We start from the raw sequence: 25,428 nt of genomic DNA, 5'->3' as shown, positions 1-25,428 counted from the left end.
GAAAATCAGTGGGCAAAAAAAGTGAAGGGGAGGGCAGAGATTAAATCAAAATAGAGTTGGGGAAATAAAGCAATCCATTCCCTATGGTGCTCACTTCACCCTGAACAGCTCAAGGATCCAGGACTCATTTTATCAGTTCTGGACCAGCAGGAGAAAAAAGCGGGAAAGCTTCCTTTCCCTGAGGCTGTGGTGGGATGTGGACAAGGCTCACGTCCACTTTTTCTGTCAAGAGTATGCAAGGGGGTTGACGAAGAGGCGGAGATCTAGGATAGAGGAGTTGGAGAAGGTGTTTGATCTGGAGTCACATCTCAGTCAGGCCGATGTGGACCCGGCCCCGTGTGGGGTGTACGAAGAGAAGGCGGCCAAGCTCAGAGCACCCATCAGCAGCTCCTCGTGCCACATTGAGCCCTTTCTGCACGTCTAGGTGGACTGCCTACTTGATCCGAAGGAAAAATGCAGCCTTTCTGTACGTTCGGGCTGCAACGACAGCGGCTAGCGGGGCCGACCACAGTAGCCTTGGCCTAACTGCAAGCCTCGATGGTCATGTGCGGTTGCGGATAGGCCTTAACCCCTAGGCGTTTAGTCAGGTGCCAGAAGGGGGTTGGGGGTTGTAGCTGGGGCTGGAGCAGTCGAGCCTAAGGCAGCAACTACCCCGGCATAGGTGTGGCTAGGGCCTACTGTCTTGGGACTTGCTAGCGGGCCAACCACACTAGCCATGGCCTTACTGCAAGCCTCGATAGTCATGTGTGGATGCAGATAGGCCTTAACCCCTAGGCGTTTAGTCAGGTGCCTGAAAGGGCTTGGGTGTTGAAGATGGGACTGGAGCAGCCAAGCCCAAGGCAGTGGCTACCCTGGCGTAGGTGTGGCTGAGGCCTGCTGTCTTGGGACTTGCCATGTTGTGCTGATAAGCAGCCTCCGAAGACCTCTCCCATGCATGTCTCAGGCAAATGACAGTGATCCCTGCACTGGAAAGTTCTGACAGCAGCAGCAATCCCAGATGTTAGTGGGGCCTCGTCTGAGACAGCAGCAGCAACAGTCTCAGGTGTTGGCAGGGCCCAGGCAACAGTGTTTAGGGTAGGTCCCAGTGGCAGTGAGGGTAGGCCCCAGGCAGCAGCGGTTGTGGCAGGCCCCAGGCAGGACCAATAGTCCTTTAATCTGGCTGAGGCCCAGGCAGAATGATGGAGGTAGCAACAAGAACAGTCCCAGGTGTAGATGGGGCCCAAGCAGTCGCAGTGGCGGAAGGCCCCAGGCACCAGCAACAGTGTTCAGTTGTGGGCCCACAATAAAACTGTTGCAAGCTCCTGGGGAAGGGGACCCTTTTCAAAGATACTCGATGCCTTGTTGAAGGACTCTATATTGGGAGCAGGCACAGGCTGCTGCAGTAGCAGCAGTGGTGGTGGTGGCTGCTAGTGAAGCTGAGCACAGCACAAGCCAAAGAAAAAACAAACCCCCAAAAAAGTAAATCAAATGATTTACTCCTTCTCAAAACACAGAGACCACTAGTGTCAGCAGGAACACATTGACAGTGGCTCAGTCTGAGGAGATTTTAAATTACTGTTTGCATCTGTCAGCCAGGGCTCCTTGAGTGACACCAGTTAACAATCCCAGTCAAGGATCTCATAGTCAAAAAGATCCACCTGGTTCCAATCACTACAGTCTTGTACCTAAGAGAAGGATGGAAAATAGAAAAATATGAGTAATTTTGCAAAAAGAAATGAGTTTCTGTTGGAGTGAAATTTTTCTGTAGTCTCCAGGGCATTGGGCAGATTAGATGCCTTCTCCCAAGACAGGTTTAATTGCAAATGGCTATCGAATTGGATGGAGATCCTGTTGTCTTTCCATCTCTGATCTAATTAAGACGAGGGCAGGAAGACTTGTGAATAACCTTTCTGCCATTACTAGCATTTAATTAATAAGCAAATGAGGAACTTGCTTTGTGGGAAGCCTGGAAATCGAACCTTAATGAAACTGTTGCAAGGTCCTGGGGAGGGGGACTCTTGTTCAAAGATACTCGATGCCTTATTGAAGGACTTTATATTGGGAAAAGAGTGAGGCCCACTGAGAAAGAAACTCAAGCTCTATTTGCTGAGCCCCTTCATTCTCCTGCATGACCTCACACTTTTGTGAATGTAGGATTCTTTAGCGAACCCAATCCACAGCTGGCAGCTTCACTGCTCCTCACCTGACCAGATAATGAATCCTCAGCTGGTAGCTCCTGATTGGTTGGCAATTCTTAGGGGTGGGATTTCTGTTCCTGGGATCAAGGATCCCAGGGAAAGCATAACATAGCCCAGTTTAGTTTCAGTTCGCACTCAGGTGGGCTTTCCTGAAAGCAAGTGTCATTAAATATAATCCATTATCTTTTTTGAACAATATTTATTACCACTTTTTAGATTAATGGAAATAAAGCTGAGAGGAAAGTATAGAATTTGAATTCAGAACTTTAATGGTATAACAAGCACATACCAGACGTTCCTTGTGAACTAAGAATTTAAATAAGCTAGTAATATCTTTTATTGTTGGAGTTTTTTTAGTTTAAAGAGTACCTATTAGTATATTTTGTCTTTTAAACTAGAGAAGTTAGTTTATTACTCAACTATTACTGAAAGTTACTTAAGAAAGAAATAGTAAAACCATGAGTTAAAATACATATACAGTAACTTACTGTAAGCAAGGTAAAGATTAACATATGAAGATGAGATCAGTTTAATATTACTGCAGATTTGATTTGTTTGAAGAATCTTTTTCTGAAGTGAAAAAGTTGAAAATTGATGTCAGATTCAGCAGCTATGATGACATCTGAAGTCAAATAGCCAGAGTTCGCCTTTGTAAGTGAACTCAGTAGTTAAAGCATGATCAGGGAGACAGAATAAGCATCTCTTCCCTAATGGTTTTGCAGGTACAATATTTAAACATTGCCTGAATTCCTTTTCATTTGAAGAGGGAGATACCTTCCTTCCTTTTATACCTCCCCAATGTCAGAGAAAAAAATCAACTATTTTAAGCTGTTCAGTTATTTCAACTGAGAATGCTGCCTGGAATAAGAGCTATCATGGTCTCTATAGATCTCTGTACAAAATAGCTGTTCTAGCTATATCTACCTGATTATTATCCCAAACTGTTGAACCATAATTCCATATTAAGTTTTGAGCTGGTCTGGTTCTGGAGCATTGATTCATTGTCTTTTAGCTAAGCTAATTAACTATTTAAATATCTTGGCCTTGAAAGTGAATGATTCCCATTTTTTCAGGCCTTTGATAGGATAAGAGAGCCATTCACACCTCCAGGAGTTTGCTTTTGTAATCTTATATGAACATGGTCCTTTGCAAACTTTGTACAGCTCTTCTATAATCCATCTTTGTTCTTCCAGATGTAGGGCCCTCACCTTCATGTCAATGTGTAGTGGTAGTCATTCTGAATCATCATTTGCATCTTTCATTTTATTTTTCATTTAACCAGTGTGTGATCAATGATGAGATGTTGAGATAGCTTGATAGTGTAGTTCTCACTGGTCAGCTGAACAGAATCTGAGGTAGTTAGTGATAATTTAGAGTCTAATGGAATTGCATGAAGATGTCATATCAACAATTAGATATCTTGTCCAGTTTCCAAAACATTTTGAACAGCTACTTGACTGCGTTGTCTCTCTCGGAGAAAGTGAGGACTGCAGATGCTGGAGATCAGACCTGAAAAATGTGTTGCTGGAAAAGCGCAGGAGGGGCTTATGCTTCAGGAGGGGCTTATGCCCAAAACGTAGATTCTCCTCCTTGGATGCTGCCTGACCTGCTGCGCTTTTCCAGCAACACATTTTTCTGTGTTGTCTCTGCAGGCATTGCATTTGAACAAGGGGAATCTTTGATGGATCATTGTTCACATGTTCGAAATCTGTTTTCCCGTATATTATGGGCTAATGTTGAATAACCTTTTCGAAGAGTAAAATTGGTGCAAATGGTGCTACCATTGCAATACACATTGCTCTATGCCCCAAAGTGACAGGACAATTGGAATTTGAGTGATAGTTATTATATTCTTTTGTGCTGATAATGTCTTGGTCTATGGCAATAACAGTATGTCATGTGGTTTGGAGATATTCACCTGATTACCACCTGAATTAATGTCCTTGCTGATGCTGGGCTAGAATATTGATTCGTTGTCAAGTGTTTCATCTTCTCCATCTTCTAGGTAGAGCTGATCAAGTATGTCAGGTCTAAGTGACGGAATGAGTACTTGGCATCCTTTGAAGAGTACTTCATTAGCATTCTGATCTTATTTTGATTTAGCCAAAATGTTCTCAGATCTTTAGGGATCTCCAAGACGGACTCAGGCCAATCCTCTATAATGAAACATCACAGATTATGGGTTCTTCAAATAGTTTTTGTGTGTAGTTTCTCACCCTGTATTGAAAAAAAGCACATTAGATTTACTTTCTCAGCTAAACATGTTTTAATCCTGCACCTTTCTAGGTTTGTTCAACCTACTTCACCTTCTTAACACTTCTGCTGTGTTAAGCTTCATGGGGTAGGGATCTGGAAATCAAGCCCCACCATTCCTGGAGTCATCACAAAAGTTAAAATAATTTTTTGATGTACACAGAATTCCTCAATTTATCTGACTTTTAAACCCATCTTGACAAGCAATGCTTCTGTAGTTAACAAGAATTAATTTTTTTTACACAAATGTGTAGATAAACAATTATGAACAGTTGGCATACAATTCTACTCAAAACTCTAACCCACTTATAAGCTCACCATACACACACGATCAATCAAAAGGTAGGTATTATGGGTGGAGGGAAAGATTGGAAAAGTAGTTTAGTGGTTCCTCTCCACAAGGTTTACTTCAGTTTTTCTTATGCCTGTTGGAACACTACTTCTTGATTTTTCTTCTCCAGGTACTTTTTTATTTGCAGGAGGCATACAGCAGCTGGTTCACATTTAAAACTTACTAGTTAAAGCAACTTACAGCAACTGATGAGAAGTAAATTACCTATCTTAACAGCTTCATAATTTTTTTTACTGCAGTGCAAAACCACCTCTTGCCTTAGAGAGATCCAGTGGCTTTTATACCATCAAGCTGTTCAGCTATCTGGGAGGCAATTATATGGCAGGCAGGTGGCTTTTATCATAGGTTTATGAAGTGTTGACCAATTACCAATCAGCTACTTGTTGCCACTCAAAATCTCCATTCATACGCAGCTCCTGGCTCCTGCGCGTATAGACCTCAGCATTTCACACTGCTTAAACCAAAAGCTATATAAACAGCACTTACAATGAATATTGGGTGACTTGCTTTTAAAAAGTGCAACAATCCTTCAGCAATCCTTGGCTTTTAAACAGTTCATTTCCCATTTCAGTCCACAATCAAAAGAATAGAAAAACAGAGATATAGTCTTTACAGCACAGAATCTCTGATCATTGGCTTTGAACCTGGCATAATTGAAGCTCTGAATCTTGAGTAGCCTCAGGAGTGGGGGCAATGCACATGAGAGAATGATTTGCTTCCATGCCTTGTGCTCCATGTCAGTGAAAATATGGAAGGGTAGAGTTTTTTTTAATTCACTTGTGGAATGTGGGTATCATTGGCATGGGCAACATTTATTGCCAGTGCCTCGTTGCCCTTATGAAGGTGGTAATGAGCCACTTCCATAAAATCTGTAGTTCATATTCTGGAGGTTGACCCACAATGCAATTAGGGAGGGAATTCCAGGATTTTGACCCAGCGACAGCGAAGGAAAAGCAATACATTTCCAAGGCAGGTTGGTGACTGGCTTGGAGGGAAACTTGCAGATGATGGTGTTCCCATGTACCTACTGCCCTCATCCTGGATGGAAATGTTCATGGGTTTGGAAGGTGTTGTCAAAGGATCTTTGAATTTCAACAGTGCATTTTGTAGATAGTACACACTGCTTCTGTTGAGTGTCAGTGATGGAGGGAGTGGATATTTGTGAATGTGGTATCAATCAAGCAGGCTGCTTTGTTCTGGATGTCAAGCTTCTTGAGTGTTGCCAGAGTTTCACTCATCCAGGCAAGTGGGGAGTATTCTATCACAATCCTGGCTTGTGCTTGTAGTTTGTGGACAGGCTTTGAGGAGTGAGGAAGTGAATTACTCACTGCAGTATGCCTAGCCTCTGATTTGCTCTTGTAGCCACTATATTTACATTGCAAATCCGTTTGTGTTTCTGATCAGTGGTATTGATAGTGGGGGATTCAGTGATGGTAGTGCAATTGAACATCAAGCTGAATGTCTCTTTGTTGAAAATGGTCATTGCCTGGCATTTGTTTAACACAAACATTGTTTGCCACTTTTGAGTGCAAAATTGGATTTGTCCAGGTCTTGCTGCATTTGGATATGGACTGCTTCAGTATCTGAGGAGTCACTAATTGTGCTGGGCCTGGTGCAATCATCAGTGAACAACCCCATTTCTCACCTTATGAATGAGGGAAAGTCATTGATAAAGCAGCTGAAGATGGCTGGACCAGTGAGCTCCTGCAGAAACATCTTGGAGCTGAAATGTCTGATCAACAACAACCACATTCATATTTCTATATGCCAGGTGTGTTGTCAAACCCCTGTTTGTCATTGACTCCTATTTTGCGAGGGCTCGTTGATGCGGCACTCAGTCAAATACAGTCTTGATGTTAAAGGCAGTCACTCTCTCCTTACTTATGGAATTCAGCTCTTTTGTCATTTGAATTGCGGCTCTAATAAGGCAAGGAGCTGTGTGGCCTTAGCTGAACCAAACTAAGTGAGCAGGTTATTACTGAACAGGTGCTGCTTAATAACCATATTGATGATCACCTGACGAAGAGGCAACATTTCGAAAGTTAGTGCTTACAAATAAACCTGGTGTTGTGTGATTTTTAACTATAAAAATTGAGTACAGAGCTTTAATAGAGACTTGTTGCTGCAGCTTACATGTGCAAAACGATCTTTACAAGAGAATCGAATCTCATGCTATTGTATAGCTTCTGGTGAATTATGTCTATTGCATTTAACATATGAGTAAGTTATCACAGTAATACTGAGGTCCTAATAATTGTTCCAAAGTTTCTAGTAGAATGGGCAAGCAAGTGATGGATGGAACTAAGATGCATGAGGTGATGCATTTTGTTCAAACGTTAAAAGTAATATACAGTAAATGGCACAGCTGTAAAGAATATGCAAGGATGTGGAGATGCTGGTATTGCACTGGGTTAGACAAGCTCAGAAGTCACATGACAAGGTTATAGTCCAACGATTTATTGGAAATCATGAGCTTTTGGAGCACTGCCCCTTTGTCAGGTGAAGAATATGCAAGAGCAGAGAGATCTAGGGTACATGTTCATCAATATTTGGAAGTGGCAGCACATTTTGGGAGAATGGTTAGCAAAGCATATGGGATCTTGGGCATCATAGAACATAGAAAAGTACAGCACAGAACAGACCCTTTGGCCCATGATGTTGTGCCGAGGTTTAATCCTAATGTAAAATATAATAATTTAACCTACGCGCCCCTCAACTCACTGCTATCTATGTGCATGTCCAGCAATCGCTTAAATGTCCCTAATGGCTCTGCTTCCACCACCACAGCTGGCACCGCATTCCATGCATTCACAACTCTGTGTAAAGAACCTACCTCTGACGTCTCTTCTATACCTTTCTCCTAATATCTCAAAACTATGACTCCTCGTACCAGTCAATCCTACCCTGGGGAAAAGTCTCTGACTATTGACTCTATCTATTCCACTCATTAATAGAGGCGTGGTGTGCAAAAGCAGGGAATCGATGTTGAAGCTGTATAACGCACTAGTTAGGCCCCAGCTAGAGTATTACATCCAGTTCTCTAACCATACTTTAGGAAAATATTTGAGATTACTTGAGAACGTGACAAAAAGATTTTCCAAAACATGGATTTCGGTTTACATGGATGCGTGATTTTGTTTATGTTTGAAAATCTGGTTTTGTTGTTCTTGAAGGAAAAGAAATTAAGGGGAGATTTGATAGAAGTATACAAGATTATGACAGGTTGAATAAAGTAACATGAGAGTCATGTTCCCATTAGCCGAGTGGGGGACAAGAAATTGCAAGGAATAGGGGGCATATTTTAAGGTTTTGGGGAACTGATGCACATGAATGTGAGGAAGAATATTTTGACTCAACAAGTGGTAATGACCTGGAACTTGCTAAATAGGAGAGTCATAAGACCATAAGAAATAAGAACAAGGACTAGTCCACCATTCAATAGAATCATGGCTGTTCTGGTTTTCCTCGTATCCACTTTCCTGCCCTTTCTCTGTAACCCTTTATCCCTTTACTAATCCAGAATCTATCTATCTCAGTCTTAAGTACACACAAGGACTTTGCTCCACAGTTCTGTGGTAAGGAGTTCCAAAGATTCACAACCCTTTAAGAGAAGATATTCTTCCTCATCTCAGTGTTAAATTGGCATCTGTTTATTCTGAGACTATGCCCTCTAGTCCTAGACTCTCCCATGAGGGGAAACATCCTCTCATTTACCCTGTCTAGCCCCTTAAGAATCATGTATGTTTGAATGAGATCGCCTGTCATTCATCTCTGCTGCAGTGAGTAGAACCCAATCTGTTTAATCTTTATTCATAAGACAATTCCTCCATTATAGCGAGTCCAAATAGGTTGATAATTTTAAAAAGTTAAGAATGTGTGAAGGAGTGTATGGATTCTGCTAAACTAGCTGATTATGGCTTTAAAAGGTTGAGATGCAAATATATGGCAAGTGTGTTAGCAGTGATTAAATTAATATTTAAAGTATAAACAGTTTGTTTTGATGACTTATTCCTAACTGAAATGTTAATATCTCCCTTTTAAGATACTGGCCACACTGGTATGTTCTCACTTTCTTTCAGATTTATGCTTTCTACTTTAGTCTGTAGCAAATTATAATATGTGAATACATGTGTGCCTTTATGAATATACATGGTACATATAAGAACAAGTAAGAATTCAGCAATGTTACTAATTTTATATTATTGCATGAAGTAATTATTTGGATGGTTTTCGTTTTAGTCTTCGAAAAGTTTGGCAGAGAAGAAAGTGCACAGTCAAGAATGGCTACTTGACAATATCCCATGCAACTGTGAGTAATGTCTTTGTATTTTCTTAGAGCAAAAAGGAATTTCGTTGCTTATCGATTTTGAATTGGTTGACTACATTAGCACGTACGATATTTGGTGAACAGACATGGAGGTGCAAACAGTGCAGCAGAATTAAAAATTGACAGTTTTCCTCGTTTAAAAAAAGGCTATGTTATTTCTGTGATGACAGTTGGATTACACAGGACAGGCCAATCAGCTAAACCAATCCATGCTGATATTTATATTCCATTTGTGTCTCATAACATTCTTTTGCATCTAAATCTATCATTATACCTCTCTATTACATTTGCCTTCATAGTAAGTATTTTGTACATACTGTCATCGGGGGGGAAATATGCTAATCACAGTCACAAGTAGAAAATAGAGGGGCAGGTGGGGGGGAAACAAAAAACAGAAGAAGAAAACCAGGAAAACTAATACCTAATCGCGCACACCAAAAAGGAAAATAATGAATAGGAAATGATGCTTTGACATATCTACTCATAGACATTGCATGTACTCGCCAAGGAGAGAGAAAAAAAAACTAGGCCAGTTTGACAAGATTACTGAAAATCTCTTTTGGCATTCTGAATGAGTCCAGGAGATCACATAGCTCCAAATTTACATTACAGGATACCTACTTCTTGGACAAGGTAATCTCTACTTGAGACAGAAATGGGTTCAGCTTTCCCTTGGAGGAATATAATGGATCAGAAATCACCACACAAACCAGCAACCTTTTCCACAGTTTCATTGTTATTTGGGGAAAACAAGAACTGTCTAACGTCCAGTGTATGTTTTGCACTTCTATACCTCGATCCTCCATAACCTTTGAATTTAAATTAGTTGATCCATAAAATCACAATTTGATACCTTTGTGTTTTCTTACACATTGATCAAATCACTCTGGGTTCTAAATCATAGAATCCCAACAGTGTGAAAACAGGTCATTTGAGCCAACAAACCAGCACTGACCCTCCAAACAGTATCCCACCCAAACCCATTCCCATACACCTATTAATCTACATTTCCCCTGACTAATGCACCTAGCCTATACATCCCTGAACACTATATGGGCTTTTTAGCAAGGCCAAGTCACCTAACCAATACATCTTTGGACTGTGAGAGGAAACTTGAGCACCCAGAGGAAATCCACGCAGACACGAGAATGTGCAAACTCCAGACAGACAATCGCCCGAGGTTGGAATCAAACCTGACTCACATGCCGCCCATAAATGTATAGAGCTTCCTCTTGGAACATATTTGAGTAACTAAAATATTTTTAGCTGGAACTTGACCTTATTGTTATCCTGTACACCATTTCCAGAGTCTCCGTATTCTCCAAACATATAAGGAGACTACGACCGGACACAGAATTTGAACCTCTAGTTCCTGGGTACAAACTGCCTGTTGAGTTTGTACGCTGCCTTTTCCAATACAAGAGATTAAGTAGCTTTATATTGTAGCCATTTAATTTCTTGTTTTTTTTAAATTAGAATTGATGATTTCAAAGATTAACTAAGCCTAAGAAAAGAAATTGAACTGATATATTTCTCACCACATCTGTATTAATAAGGATAATTCAGTATAAAGCTGTGTGCATGTTACGACTCTGAATCTAATGACGTCACCAGCAATCACAGTTTAAGATGACATTTAATCTTCAACATGCTTCCATAAGAATGGGCATATAACAGAATAACAATGCTGAATTAAAACCAGCATTGACCCGTGACATTGCAAAATGAATTTTATCGTGACTTACGCTTTTGCTTTGCTCAGTCGCAAAGAGAGAGATTTGGGCGGCAGTGACCCGGGTTCAATTCCCCCCTCAGGCGACCTTCTGTGTGGAGTTTGCACATTCTCCCCATGTCTGCGTGGGTTTCCTCCGGGTGCTCCGGTTTCCTCCCACAGTCCAAAGATGTGCGGGTCAGGTGAATTGGCCATGCTAAATTGCCCGTAGTGTTAGGTTAAAGGGGTAAATGTAGGGGTATGGGTGGGTTGCGCTTCGGCGGGTCGGTGTGGACTTGTTGGGCCGAAGGGCCTGTTTCCACACTGTAAGTAATCTTTAAAAAAAAAGATTTCATTGGAAAATTTTATTTCCTGATAAGCCTGGAAAAGGTTTAACACTTCTAACAAGAATTTTCAGACCTCTGATCTCCATTTTAACATTTTTCTTCACGTTCTTATTTTCATCTGTGAATTCCTCCCCCTTTCTCCTTACAGGGTATCTCTTTGGCCTACTAATGCAAAGGGTAAGAAAAGCTCACAACAGATCCTAATTACTTGCTGTGAGAAAATAATCATTGATCATTCCCAATAAAGATAACTGAAGAGAAAATATTGATCAGGTCTTTCCCTTTATTTTCTATTACTAAAGCTTAATTTCTTGAAATATTACTGAAATACTCACCTAGTTTCAGCATAACTTGCTGTTTAAATAGAAGTTATAGATTTATTTTTCTGTCAATGTTTATGTTTACTGTCAGCAGAGGCAAGGAACATATGGGCATGGAGAAGCCATGCAGCTTTGCCCATATAACTTCAATATCATTGTCTAAGGAGAATGTATAATCTCCATTTTAAAATTAACAATTGATCGAACATGAATTGCCCTTAGCAGATATAAGTTCTAAATATCTGCAACTTTCTTTGTACAGAAATGTTTTCTAATCTCACTCATGAAAGGTGGCTAGTGGTAGATAGGTTGAGAAGTCTGAGAAGGTGGTTGTTCAAGTCAGGTTGCTACTTACACCCATGCCAATCCCCCAAATCCACTTGATCCACTTCTGCTCTTTATTCACCATTTTGCAACATTCAAGGTTAAGGAGGTGGTGGGCGGGCGCCTCCTCGTCGCGAATGTTATGTACAGAAATGCTCCCTTGAGACTAATCAACATGTACGTCCCAGCAGGTAAGAGTGAACAGTTGGCTGTCCTGCAGCAGTTTTCACTGTTGCTGGCTACGTCCAGGCTGGTCATTCTGGCCGGAGACTTCAACTGTATCATTAATGCAGATGGACGATCCGGCAGGGGGTACAGTAAACTGGACGGCACGTCCAGAGTCCTGATAGAAACCGTCAAAGATGCCAAACTGCACGACGTCTTCAGCACCCCTGCAGACTGAGCGCAGCGTAGATACACCTGGTCACGGGCAGACGGGTCTATCCGCTCAAGGATAGATTACGTGTTTGTGTCCCAAACGTTCTCGGTCAGATCCACTGATGTCAAGCCGGTGTTCTTCTCTGACCACTGCCTCCTGCTGGCCGACTCTCACCTACAGGATGAGCAGCGGGCTGGGAAGGGAACGTGGAAGCTGAACACAAAGCTGTTGACCCTGAGAAACATTGAAGAGCTCAAGAGGGATTACGCAGGTTGGAGAACCATGAAGCCCCTCTTTGAGTCTCCAGCTGACTGGTGGGAAACAGTAAAAGGGAACAACAAGATGTTCTTCATCCTCAGAGGTGTTCAGGAGGCGAGAGAGAGGCAGGGAAAACTGTTCCAGCTCCAGGAAAGTATGCAGAACCTGCTCCTGCTGCAAACGATGGGGGTCGATGTCACGGAGGACCTCCAGGAGGTGAAGGGCCAGCAAGCCTCGCTCTTTGCCTCGGAGGCCTCCAAGATAAACTTCTGGTCCAGAGTCTGCTCTGTGGAGCAGGACAAGACGTGCTCACATTTCTTCTTCCAGAAGGTGCACAAAGAGAGCTCCGTGCTCAGCAGCCTGAAGGAAGAAGCTGGCTCGGTAACACCATCTCAGGCTGACATCATGAGGATCAGCAAATCCTTCAATGCCAGTCTGTATGACTCGAAGCCAACCGACAGCGCGACCTCCCAGTCGTCCCTGTCCTCTATCACGGAGGTCTTAGACGACAAAACACTGGAGAGGCTGGACCAGCCGCTATCTCTGGATGAGCTGACCAAGGCCCTCGAGTCCTTCAAAAAGAATAAAACTCCCAGAAGCAACGGCTTACCGGTCGAGCTCTATTCCGCTCTGTGGGACTTGATTGGCCAGGACCTGCTGGAGGTGTATGTCAGTATGCTTCTGGCAGGTACCATGAGTGAATCTATGAGGAAAGGCACCATCACCCTCATCTACAAGCAGAAGGGGGAGAGAGAGGAAATTAGAAATTGGAGACCAATCTCGCTGTTTAAGGTCATCGCCAACCGGGTCAGGTCTGCTCTGGGACCGGTGATTCACCCCGACCAAACCTGTGCTGTACTGGGCAGGAAGATCACTGAGAATCTCGCACTCCTCAGGGATACGATTGCCTACTTGCAGGACAGGGGAGTGGACACCTGCCTCGTCAGCCTGGATCAGGAGAAAGCCTTTGACAGGATATCGCATTAATATATGAGGGATGTTCTCTCCAAAATGGGCTTTGGGGAGGGAATCTAATTGGATCAGACTGTTCATACCAACATTCAGTGCAGTCCCGATCAATGGGTGGGAATCAGATAGCTTCCCTGTCAGATCTGGAGTCAGGCAGGGCTGCCCTCTCTCTCCTGCCTTGTTTGTGCGCTGCATAGAGCCATTTGCCGAGTCTATCAGGAAGCCTGAGAGAAGTGACTATTCCTGGCAGTAGGGGCCTACAGGTTAAGGCCTCCCTGTACATGGATGACGTCGCCGTTTTCTGCTTGGATCCGCTGTCCGTGCACAGACTCATGTGCATCTGTGACCGGTTCGCGTGGGCCTCGGGTGCCAAGGTAAACCGAGGCAAGAGCGAGACCATGCTCTTTGGGAACTGGGCCGACCAATCCTATATCCCTTTCACCGTCAGGACTGACCACCTGAACGTGCTGGGTATTTGGTTCGGTGGGGCTGGGGCGTGCACCAAGGCTTGGGAGAAAAACGAGGCAGATGGGAGCAACGGTAGCTCTCCATCGTAGGAAAAAACCTGGTCATCAGGTGTGAGGTTCTGTCAGTATTGTTATATGTGGCACAGGTCTGGCCTATCCCCAGAACCTGTGCCACCACAGTCACCCGGGCCATCTTCCACTTCATGTGGAGATCAAAGATGGACCAGGTCCGAAGGGACACAATGTATAAAGACCTGGGCAATAGAGGAAAAACACACACCCAATGCCACCCTCACTCTGATGGCCACCTTTGTGTGGGGCTGCATCATGCTGTGGGTGGAACCCCGGTACACAAACACCAAGTTTAACTACGTACTGAGGTTCTACCTGTCCCTGGTGTTGCAAAGGATGGGTCTGGCCTCGCTACCACAGAACACTCCAAGTGTTGGACCGTTCTGTATCACCTGTCCTTCGTGGAGAAATTTATGAAGAAAAACACCTTTGACCACAAGTCCGTCAGGAAGTGGTCAACACGTAGTGTCCTTGAGACCCTTCGGGAAAAGGAGAGGGCGGATTCTATCGAGCAGTTCCCCGAGCAGACTGTCAGTCGTTTGGCAAATGCCTCATCACCAGAACTTTCCAACAAGCACCGAGACATGGCTTGGCTGGTGGTGAGAAGAGTTCTGCCAGTGAGATCCTTTATGCAAGCCCAGACTCTCTGCTGCACCGCACGCTGCCCTCAAAGCGGCTGCGGGGGGACGACACTGTCACACTCCTCCCTCTGGAATGTGCCTATGCAGAAGAAGTCTGGAGAGGAATGCAGTGGTGTTTGTCAAGGTTTGTCCCGAGCAGTGCCGTGACACGGGACTCCGTGCTCTATGGTCTGTTCCCCGGACGCACACTGAGACGACCATCAACTGTGCCTGGAGGATCATCAACTTGGTGAAAGATGCTCTTTGGGCAGTTCAAAACCTGTTGATCTTCCAGCTGAAGGAGTGGAGACCGACTGAGTGTTGCAGACTGGCACATTCCAAGGTCCAGGACTACGTGTTGAGGGATGCGCTGAAGCTTGGGGCAGCTGCCACCAAGGCATGATGGGGAAAGACCACCGTGTAACATCTGCCTGCCTAAGAAGAACAGGGGGCCCACCCAGTCATCTGGGGTCCACTGACATCTCAGCAGAATAGCTGGATAGTCAATGTACAGACTTGTATATAGGAAAGATAAATTTTGATATCTGTATGTAAAGTAATGTAATGTGTGCATAAGAATGGCATGACCAATTGTATAGAGATCAAAATAATTTTATGAATAAAGTATATTTTTGAAATAAAAAAAAAATTGCAACATTCACCCATTTCAAGCACATATGCCACTCCTCCTCCCATTGTTACTATTGGCATTTTCTCTATTTTGCTGCTGCGGCAATCCCTTACAGCTCTCTCAGCCACCATCCCAGTGTTCCTCTGCCCCAGGCCCATTCTTCCCCTGCTGTGACCCCATGACAATGGCTTTTCCTCCACCTCCCAAATGTCAGTTTCCATTAGCATATATATCTTTGTGTCCCAACAACCACCTATATGAAATTTTCTATATAAGCATGTGGTATTTTGTTTAAATGTACTGTAAAATAACACAGATTTCTGTATTGAACGCTTTCTAAGTGACCTTTAGTTATTACAACATTGATTGCGTAGGCAAAATAACTGCCACTTAAAGAAAAGTCATGTTCACTGTGAACAGCAAAAGATCCACTTGCTTCTGAAACACTGTCTTCTAGGTTCTTGTGAGCAATGGCTGTATATCTCCTACACGTTACATTAAACTCTGGCCCATAGTCTACCATTCACCTCGATGTAGCACCTCATCCATCATATTTTTTAACAAATGATCTATCTTACTCCAATTAAAGTATTTTTGCACATAGCATTTCAATAACCTTTTCAAAGCAAAATAGAAATTTGTGACAAAAATTTGTTATATTATTGTTTTATTAAGTATCTTTGAATTATGAAAATGGCTGAGCTTGGTGTGTGATTTGGACACAATTGATTTATAATATAAAAATAGATAATTCAAACACTGCCAAAAAAACAATGTTTTCTGTTAGTCCTAGTTGTTTCTAATTGTTCAATGTTCAAAAACATTTCTGAATTTGAGATTCTACTTGGTGTGTTTTAAATGTATAGTTGTGTACTTCTGATCAACTTGGAAATTTAGTTACAGTTGCTAAGTTTATAAACTAAGTGAGAATACATAGCAATTTTATATTGGAATAAAGTGAGTAGTTTAGTTTGAGAATGCAACTCAATTAGACCCCAAGAAGCAAAATTGTTCGAATTTTTGTTTCAATAATCTCAATCTAAAGGCTCAAATGTAAATGAGTTCAGGTAATCCTTCCATCCATTTCAAACAAAATGACTTGAACAATGTTAGAAAAGCTGAAATTGCTACAATATTGCTACATTCGTATTCAAATACATAGACTAAATATGCACTTGAAGTGATGAATCCTTTCTCCAACACAGTGCAAATATCAAATGTGATAAGCTAAATTTTTTTTCTTCTCTGTAAGCAAGCATGAGAGTACAAAAGCAATTTCCCTCATTAAAACTGTATCATTGTCCTTTTAATTTGTGGTGATGACTTTTTAAATATTAATATGAATAAATAGAAAACTGGTTAATACTAAATTTTCGAACCAGGAGTCATGAATAATTAGCACAGAAAATGCTAGAGAAACTAAAGTCTGTAAAGAGAAAAACAAAGTTAAAGTTTTGAGCTCAGTGACCCTTCAACATAACTGAATGCAGCTGGGAAAAGATGGTATTTATGCAGGTAACAAGGGTGGAGATGAGGGGGGAAGGAATGAGCAATGCTAAAAAGAACTGCTGAAGTGGGGCCCACACAGGTGTCCATGGCCACACCTTTGATCTGAAGAAAGTGAAAGGAATTAAAGAGGACCTCTTTGTCTGTTATGTGGAACATTCCTTGTTCCAGTCCTTCACACTGGTCCCTCCACACAATTCTTTATCTAGTATTTGATATTGCTTCCCTCTTTCTTCTGGAATTGAAAAAAAAAAATCAATCTTGTTTCCAATTTCCATCCTGCTTTCTCCTAATCCATCTCTGACTTCTCCCTTTCCTTTTTTTGACATCTCTGTTTCCATTTGAGGATTGGCTAGCCATCGATACCCATTAGAAGCCCACCTACTACCTCAGTAATCCTGACTACTCATCCTCAAACCTTCCTTCCTGTAAGGACTCCATTCCAATATCCCAGTTTCTCTGTATCCATCACATTCTGATGATGCTTTCTTCTGCAGGGGTCATCAGAAATTTCACACTTTTCATCAAGCAAAGATTACCATGGTTGACACGGCCCACAGCTACTTCTGACCCATTTCCCGCACTTCTGCCCTCACCCATTCCCTTCCACAACAGCGATGGGGTCCGTCTGGTCCTTACTTTCTATCCACCAGCCTCCAAGTGCAAAAGATCAAAAGCTGCCATTTCTGCCACCCTCCAATAGAATGCTGCCACGAGGTACACATTTGTCTCCCCTCCTTGTCAGCATTCTGCAGGAACTATCCCTCCTCCTCTGCTAATACCATCTCACACTTCTATGGCACCTTCCCATTGCATTGCAGAAAGTGCAACACTGGTATATTTATCTCCTCCCTCCTCACTTTCCAAGGCCCCAGAGATATCTTCTGGATGAAGCAGTGATTTGCCTACAGCTAATTGAATCTAGTCTACTGTATTCACTGCTCACAGCATGGTCCCCTCTACACTGGGGAGACAGACAGGCTAGGTGATTGTTCTTTGGAACACCTGAGCTCTGTCTGAAAAAATGACCTAGTTGCCTGATGATTCGACACTTGTTCCCATGCTAACATTTCTGTCTCAGGCCTGCTACAGTGCTCTAGTGAAACTCAACACAAGCTGGAAGAACAACACTTAACGTTTTGCCAAGGTCAGCATTCAACATTAGGTTTAACAATTTGAAAGTGTGAATACCCTCATCCATGTTTGTCATCCACTACCACATCCCATGGTCCTATTCTGTATTGGCTAATCCTGGCAAAGTCAACCTATTTTAATCTATCAACACTTCTCGTTAGCATCCATTTAGCATTTGCCTTCCTCTTAACTTATCATCCATCTCTTTGTGTGCCTCTTTATTTTCTCTTTTTCTCCTGACATTACCTCTGTGTTCTACTCACTCTTCCCCTGTCCCCCAAGAAAAACCCACCAATATAAATACCACCATTTCCCAGCTTTTTTCAGTTCTGATGACGTTTTCATTTTTAATCTTTATATTGTGGCACAGTGATCGTGTCTCTACTCCTTGACTGGGAGGCCCTGACTCAGGTCCCACTTGGTCCAGAGATTTTATGACATCTCTAAATAGGTTGATTGGAGAAATAGATCAAATTTGGTTTACAGTGTCAAATTCTATAGACAGGCTTTCTACCCCAATCTGCATCAGAAACCATAAAGTATGAGTGCACAAGTGCAAAGAATAATAAAATAACCTAGTGCAGCATTGGGCTTGATATCAGTTTTTAGAAAGTTGAAGGATAATCCAATTGAGGTGCTTAATAAGGAAATTTGATGCAGTAAATGTAAAGATAATACTTCCATCTTGTATCCCAATCTTAAAATTAAAGCTAGGTTTTAGAAGTAAATTCAAGAAGCATTTTTTGACACCAGTGGCAGCAACTTGCATTTATATTACATCTTAATGTTGCAAAACTTCCCAAGGCATTTTATAGTAGTGGAAATCTGGAACTTCCACTCTCAAGGCCTTTGGGATACTGGATCATCATTGTATTGAGATCAAAAGCTTTCAAAGGATATGGATCAAATGTGGCTGAATGGAATTGTGGATATAATTTGATTGAATGACTAAACGGTTCTAGTGGCTGTATGGTCTACTGTTCAATGATCTCGATGGCACATGTTTCACTGAAGACCCACCACAAATGAGAATCAAGTTCTATGTAAGGTGGGACCAGAAAGAAATCCAGACCCAGTGGTAGAAGCAGCAGATCAGACTCTTGAACCAGTTTTCAAATTTGCAGAAACAGTGTACAGAGAGGCTGATTGGAAAATTATAGACCCATCTGGCCATCACGTTTGCTGCAGAATCTAAATAAACAAACCCATGACATATAAAAGCACCCCTAGCTCCACCACCAGCCAATCTTGCAATCAGCTGGGTGAGACAAAATAACCAAAACAGGAAGACCAACTTTAGAATCAAAAATTTCTACTGCTTGGAGAAAATTCCAATTTTTAGATCATGGAATTCTGCCTTTTTAACATTTATTTTGACCTCTGCTTCCCCTCAGCTGCCACTGCTTTCAACATGGACAAAGCAGAAGGAGAAAATCTTAACCTGGAAATTTCTGTTATTAGCAAGACCAAGAGCTGCATGGGAGTATGATCATTTAACCTCATGCCACCTGGAGCCAGCTGCTGTTTGCAGCTTCAGCTTAAAACAATTCACTAGTAACATGGCAGCACAATTAACTGTTACTGGCTGCTGGTTCCACCTGGAGCTGTTCCAGGATTTCATGGGGCTACTAAGCTATTTACCCAGTGTTTGAAGGGGCCACAGCCAGTGCACAGTAATGGCAAGATCCCCTTCTGGACATAGAAGTGGACGTGCTTACTAAAGTTGTTCCTGAGACTAGCTTTGAGAGGAACATACCTCTCCTGGGTAGAGGGGTGAGGCAGGGGGCAAGACTCAAGTCGAGTTATATTTCTTTACTGGTCTGAACTAATAAGCTTTGAGGTTGGGGTAAAGTTCACTTTGTGTAGGTTCTTGAGTAATTCAGGATTCACCCACAGAATATTCCTGTGTGGGAGCCAGCGTAAAAGGTGGAGAATGTGTTGCCTATCAATCGTCTTAGAAAAGTAAGACTGTGACCCACTGTCAAATTATGGATCCTTGATCAATTTTATTTTTTCCCTCATAATTGGAACACGTTTTTAGTCCTGTCTGAATTTGTATAGAGCTAACAGTAAAGCATTCTGTGTTACATAGAACATAGAACTATACAGCACAGAACAGGCCCTTCGGCCCACGATGTTGTGCCGAACATTTGTCCTAGCTTAAGCACCCATCCATGTACCTATCCAATTGCTACTTAAAGGTCACCAAAGATTCTGACTCTACCACTCCCACAGGCAGCGCATTCCATGCCCCCACCACTCTCTAGGTAAAGAACCCACCCCTGACATCTCCCCTATACCTTCCACCCTTCACCTTAAATTTATCTCCCCTTGTAACACTCTGTTGTACCTGGGGAAAAAGTTTCTGACTGTCTACTCTATCTATTCCTCTGATCATCTTATAAACCTCTATCAAGTCACCCCTCATCCTTCGCCGGTCCAACGAGAAAAGGCCTAGCACTCTCAACCTATCCTCATACGACCTATTCTCCATTCCAGGCAACATCCTGGTAAATCTTCTCTGCACCCTCTCCAAAGCTTCCACATCTTTCCTAAAGTGAGGCGACCCGAACTGCACACAGTACTCCAAATGTGGCCTAACCAAAGTCCTGTACAGTTGCAACATCACTTCACGACTCTTGAATTCAATCCCTCTGCTAATGAACGCTAATACACCATAGGCCTTCTTACAAGCTCTATCCACCTGAGTGGCAACTTTCAAAGATCTATGAACATAGACCCCAAGATCCCTCTGTTCCTCCACCTCACTAAGAACCCTACCGTTAACCCTGTATTCCGCATTCTTATTTGTCTTTCCAAAATGGACAACCTCACACTTGGCAGGGTTGAACTCCATCTGCCACTCCTCAGCCCAGCTCTGCATCATATCTAAGTCCCTTTGCAGCCGACAAGAGCCCTCCTCACTATCCACAACTCCATCAATCTTCGTATCGTCTGCAAATTTACTGACCCACCCTTTGACTCCCTCATCCAAGTCATTAATAAAAATTACAAACAGCAGAGGACCCAGAACTGATCCCTGTGGAACTCCACTTGTAACTGGGCTCCAGGCTGAATATTTACCATCTACCACCACTCTCTGACTTCGACCGGTTAGCCAGTTTTCTATCCAATTGGCCAAATTTCCCTCTATCCCACGCCTCCTGACTTTCCGCATAAGCCTACCATGGGGAACCTTATCAAATGCCTTACTAAAATCCATGTATACTACATCCACTGCTCTACCCTCATCCACATGCTTGGTCACCTCCTCAAAGAATTCAATAAGACTTGTAAGGCAAGACCTACCCCTCACAAATCCGTGCTGGCTGTCCCTAATCAAGCAGTGTCTTTCCAGATACTCATAAATCCTATCCCTCAGTACCCTTTCCATTACTTTGCCTACCACCGAAGTAAGACTAACTGGCCTGTAATTCCCGGGGTTATCCCTATTCCCTTTTTTGAACAGGGGCACAACATTCGCCACTCTCCAGTCCCCTGGTACCACCCCCGTTGACAGTGAAGACGAAAAGATCATTGCCAACGGTACTGCAATTTCCTCTCTTGCTTTCCACATAATTCTAGGATATCTCCCGTCAGGCCCGGGGGACTTGTCTATCCTCAAGTTGTTCAAAATGTCCAACACATCTTCCTTCCTAACAAGTATCTCCTCTAGCTTACCAGTCCGTTTCACACTCTCCTCTTCAACAATACGGTCCCTCTCGTTTGTAAATACTGAAGAAAAGTACTCATTCAAGACCTCTCCTATCTCTTCCGACTCAATAAACAGTCTCCCACTACTGTCCTTGATCGGACCTACCCTCGTTCTCGTCATTCTCATGTTTCTCACATACGCATAAAATGCCTTTGGGTTATCCTTGATCCTATCCACCAAAGATTTTTCATGCCCTCTCTTAGCTCTCCTAATCCCTTTCTTCAGGTCCCTTCTGGCTATCCTGTATCCCTCCACTACTCTATCTGAACCCTGTTTCCTCAACCTCATGTAAGCCTCCTTCTTCCTCTTTACAAGACATTCAACCTCCCTCGTCAACCAAGGTTCCCTCATACGACCATTTCTTTCCTGCCTGACAGGTACATACATATCAAGGACACGTTGTATCTGTTCCTTGAAAAAGTTCCACATTTCCACGACATCCCTCCCTGACAGCCTATGCTCCCAACTTATGCTCCTCAGATTCTGTCTTACAGCATCGTAACTACCCTTCCCCCAATTGTAAAACCTACCCTGTTGCACGCACCTATCTCTCTCCATAACCAAGGTGAAAGTCACAGAATTGTGGTCACCATCACCAAAATGTTCACCCACTAACAAGCCCATCACTTGTCCCGGTTCATTACCGAGTACCAAATCCAATATGGCCTCCCCTCTGGTCGGACAATCTACATACTGAGTTAGAAAACCTTCCAGGACACACTGCGCAAACACCGCCCCATCCAATCTACTTGATCTAAAGAGCTTCCAATCAATATTTGGGAAGTTGAAATCGCCCATGACTACTACCCTGTGGCTTCTGCACCTTTCCAAAATCTGTTTCTCCACATCTCTGCTGCTATTGGGGGGCCTACAGTAAACACCCAACAAGGTGACTGCACCTTTCCTATTTCTGACTTCAGCCCATACTACCTCTATAGGCAGATCCCCCTCAAACTGCCTTTCTGCAGCCGTTATACCATTTCTAATTAGCAACGCCACCCCCTCTCCTTTTTTACCACCCTCCCTAATCTTACTGAAACATCTGTAACCAGGAACCTCCAACAACCATGCCTGTCCCTCTTCTATCCACGTTTCCGTGATGGCCACAACATCGTAGTCCCACGTACCGGTCCACGCCTTACGTTCATCCACCTTATTTCTGATACTCCTTGCGTGGAAGTATACGCACTTGAACCCATCTCTGTGTCCGCAAGTATTCCCTGTCAGTGCTACCTTCTTCACAGCCTCCCTACATTCTTGGACATCCTGACAAACAGCTAGCCTACTTGCTGGACTACAAGTCCGGATCCCATCCCCCTGCCAAATTAGTTTAAACCCCCCCGAAGAGTGCTAGCAAACCTACCCCCCAGGATATTGGTGCCCTTCTGGTTCAGGTGCAACCCGTCCTGCTTGTACAGGTCCCACCTTCCCCAGAATGCAGTCCAATTGTCCAAATACCTGAAGCCCTCCTTCCTACACCATCCTTGCAGCCACGTGTTCAACTGCACTCTCTCCCTATTCCTTGCCTCACTGTCACGTGGCACCGGCAACAACCCAGAGATGACGACTCTGCCTGTCCTAGCTTTTAGCTTCCAGCCTAACTCAGTGAGCTCTTGAATGACCTCCCCACCCCTCTTCCTACCTATGTCGTTGGTGCCAACGTGCACCACGACTTCTGGCTGCACACCCTCCCCCTTAAGGATTCTGAAGTCACGGTCCGAGACATCTCGGACCCTGGCACCCGGGAGGCAACAAACCATCCGAGAGTCTCGCCCATGTCCACAGAACCGCCTGTCCATCCCTCTAACTAGAGAGTCTCCTATAACTAGTGCTCTCCTCCTTTCCCCCTTTCCCTTCTGAGTCTCAGAGCCAGACCTTGCGCCACAGACCCGGTCACTGCAGCTTACCCCTGCTAGGCCGTCCCCCCCCAACAGTATCCAAAGCGGTATACTTATTGTTTAGGGGAACGACCACAGGGGAACCCTGCACTGCCTGCTTCCTCCCCTTCCCACCTCTAACTGTTACCCAGCTACCTCTGTTCTCTGGCGTAGCTATGTCCCTGTAGCTTCTATCTATCAGCCTCTCGAATAATCCTCAGTTCATCCAACTCCAGTTCCAGTTCCCTAACTCGTTCTGTGAGGAGCAGGATCTGACTGCATTTCATGCAGATGAAATCGGCAGGAGTATCGGTGGTCACCCCGACCTCGAACATCCTGCAGGAGGAACATTCCACTGCCTGCGCTGCCATTACTCTACACCTCATCTCCAAAAGAAGAACACTGAGTAGCTTACCTGGGGACTTTAAAATTAGGTTAGAGGAGGAGGATGGGAGGGAGGCTCTACTATGTAGGGCCTGGGGTCTAGAACACACCCACTCAAATATCAATCACTTACCTTTCCGACCAGTTATCTGTAATTAGTACTATGAAACTTCAGTTCTATGTGTGCACAAATAGTAATCTTGTGCATCTCAGTTGTTCAAAGAAAAAAACTCACGAGATCTGTTTTAAGAAGTGAGTGACTTTTAAGAAGTGATTTTTGTTTTATGCAATTTTCTGGTAATCTGAGGGTTTTATTTTCCCCTTGATTTTTGACTTCACTTTGATTGTATTCAAACAAAACTACTGATTACAGACTACAGCATCCTGTTTCTGTTGTGGAGCTAAATGTGCATAGTAGAGAAATTATATTTTATGGACAGCATGGTGGCTCATTGGTGCACTGCTGCCTCACAGCACCAGGGTCCTGGGTTAATTTCACCCTCCGAATTGCATATTCTCCACATGTCTATGTGGGTTTCCTCCAGGTACTCGGGTTTTGTACAGTCCAAAGATCTGCAGGTTAGGTGGATTAACTATGCTAAATTGCCCAGGGATTGTCAGGCTAGGTGGATTAGCCATGGGAAATGCAAGGTTACAGGGATAGTGTAGGCGGCTTGGTTTGGATGGGATGCTGTTTGGAGGATCGGTGTAGACTTGATGGGCCAAACAGCCTGCTTTCATATTGTAGGGATTCTGTGATATGTTTTGTCTCATTGTTTCAAGCAGAAAATTCACATAGAATTTAATCCAAAAATGTATTAGGTAATGCATTTGGGGGTGATGAAACAAGGGCATATGTAATAAATAGAGGTAAAAATGCATGAGCACAGACCCGGGATAAGGAACTTATGATTTTAAATTTGAGATGACATTTAGTCATACAAATAGAAAAAGCATTTTTTTTTAAATGTGAACTTGCAAATTTTGATGTTTAGAGGGATTCTTAGAAGGAGCAAAGCTTTCACATGCAAATTTAGGAAGCATTTAGGAAAGTGAATAGAAGATTGGCCTTTATTGAATAGGGACTGGAGTACAAGAATAATGAAGTCTTGCTAGAGTTGTGCAGTGCTTTGAGACCATAACAGGATTACTGAATACAATCTTGAACTTTATATCTAAGGATGGATATACTTTTATTGAAGACAATACAACCGATGTTTACCAGATTTATTCCTGAGATGAGAGGATTGCCCTGTGATGAGAAGCTGAGTAAATAGAGCCTACACTCTCGAGTTTTTTTTAAAAAAAGGGGCGAGCTGTTTTAAAAATATAAAATTCTGAAGGTTCTTGACAGATGATTGAGAACATACGACTCTGTGGGTGAAATTAAACCAAGGTTCCTAGTGCTGTGAGGCAGCAATGCACCACTGAGCCACCAGGCCATTGATGCTAAAAGGAGGTTGATTTCCCGGATGGAGAATCTTGAATGCATGAACACAGACTCAAGATAAGGGACGGATGATTTTAATTTGAGATGGGGAGAAACTTCTTCAATCAAGGGGTGTGAGAGTTTGGAATTCGAATTAAGTTGATTGTGGATGTTTC

General features: G+C 43.2%; 1 protein-coding gene across 3 annotated transcripts in view; it reads left to right on the top strand.

Moving 5' to 3' along the window:
- The window catches only part of LOC122549488 (arf-GAP with SH3 domain, ANK repeat and PH domain-containing protein 1-like), a 365,329-nt gene that overhangs the window by 232,720 nt on the left and 107,181 nt on the right, over nt 1–25,428 (top strand). For all 3 annotated transcript variants that reach the window (XM_087986272.1, XM_087986271.1, XM_087986270.1), the window contains one exon: nt 9,022–9,091. In XM_087986272.1, coding sequence (XP_087842398.1) covers nt 9,022–9,091 — 70 coding nt within the window. The remainder of the gene's footprint in view (nt 1–9,021; nt 9,092–25,428) is intronic.

This window comes from Chiloscyllium plagiosum, unplaced genomic scaffold, assembly GCF_037043375.1.
Source record: "Chiloscyllium plagiosum isolate Xiang-an unplaced genomic scaffold, Cpla_swu_hap1 HiC_scaffold_4, whole genome shotgun sequence".
Taxonomy (NCBI): Eukaryota; Metazoa; Chordata; class Chondrichthyes; order Orectolobiformes; family Hemiscylliidae; genus Chiloscyllium; species Chiloscyllium plagiosum.
Note: the sequence above shows the minus strand (reverse complement) of the source record. Positions and strands in the feature narration are given on the sequence as shown.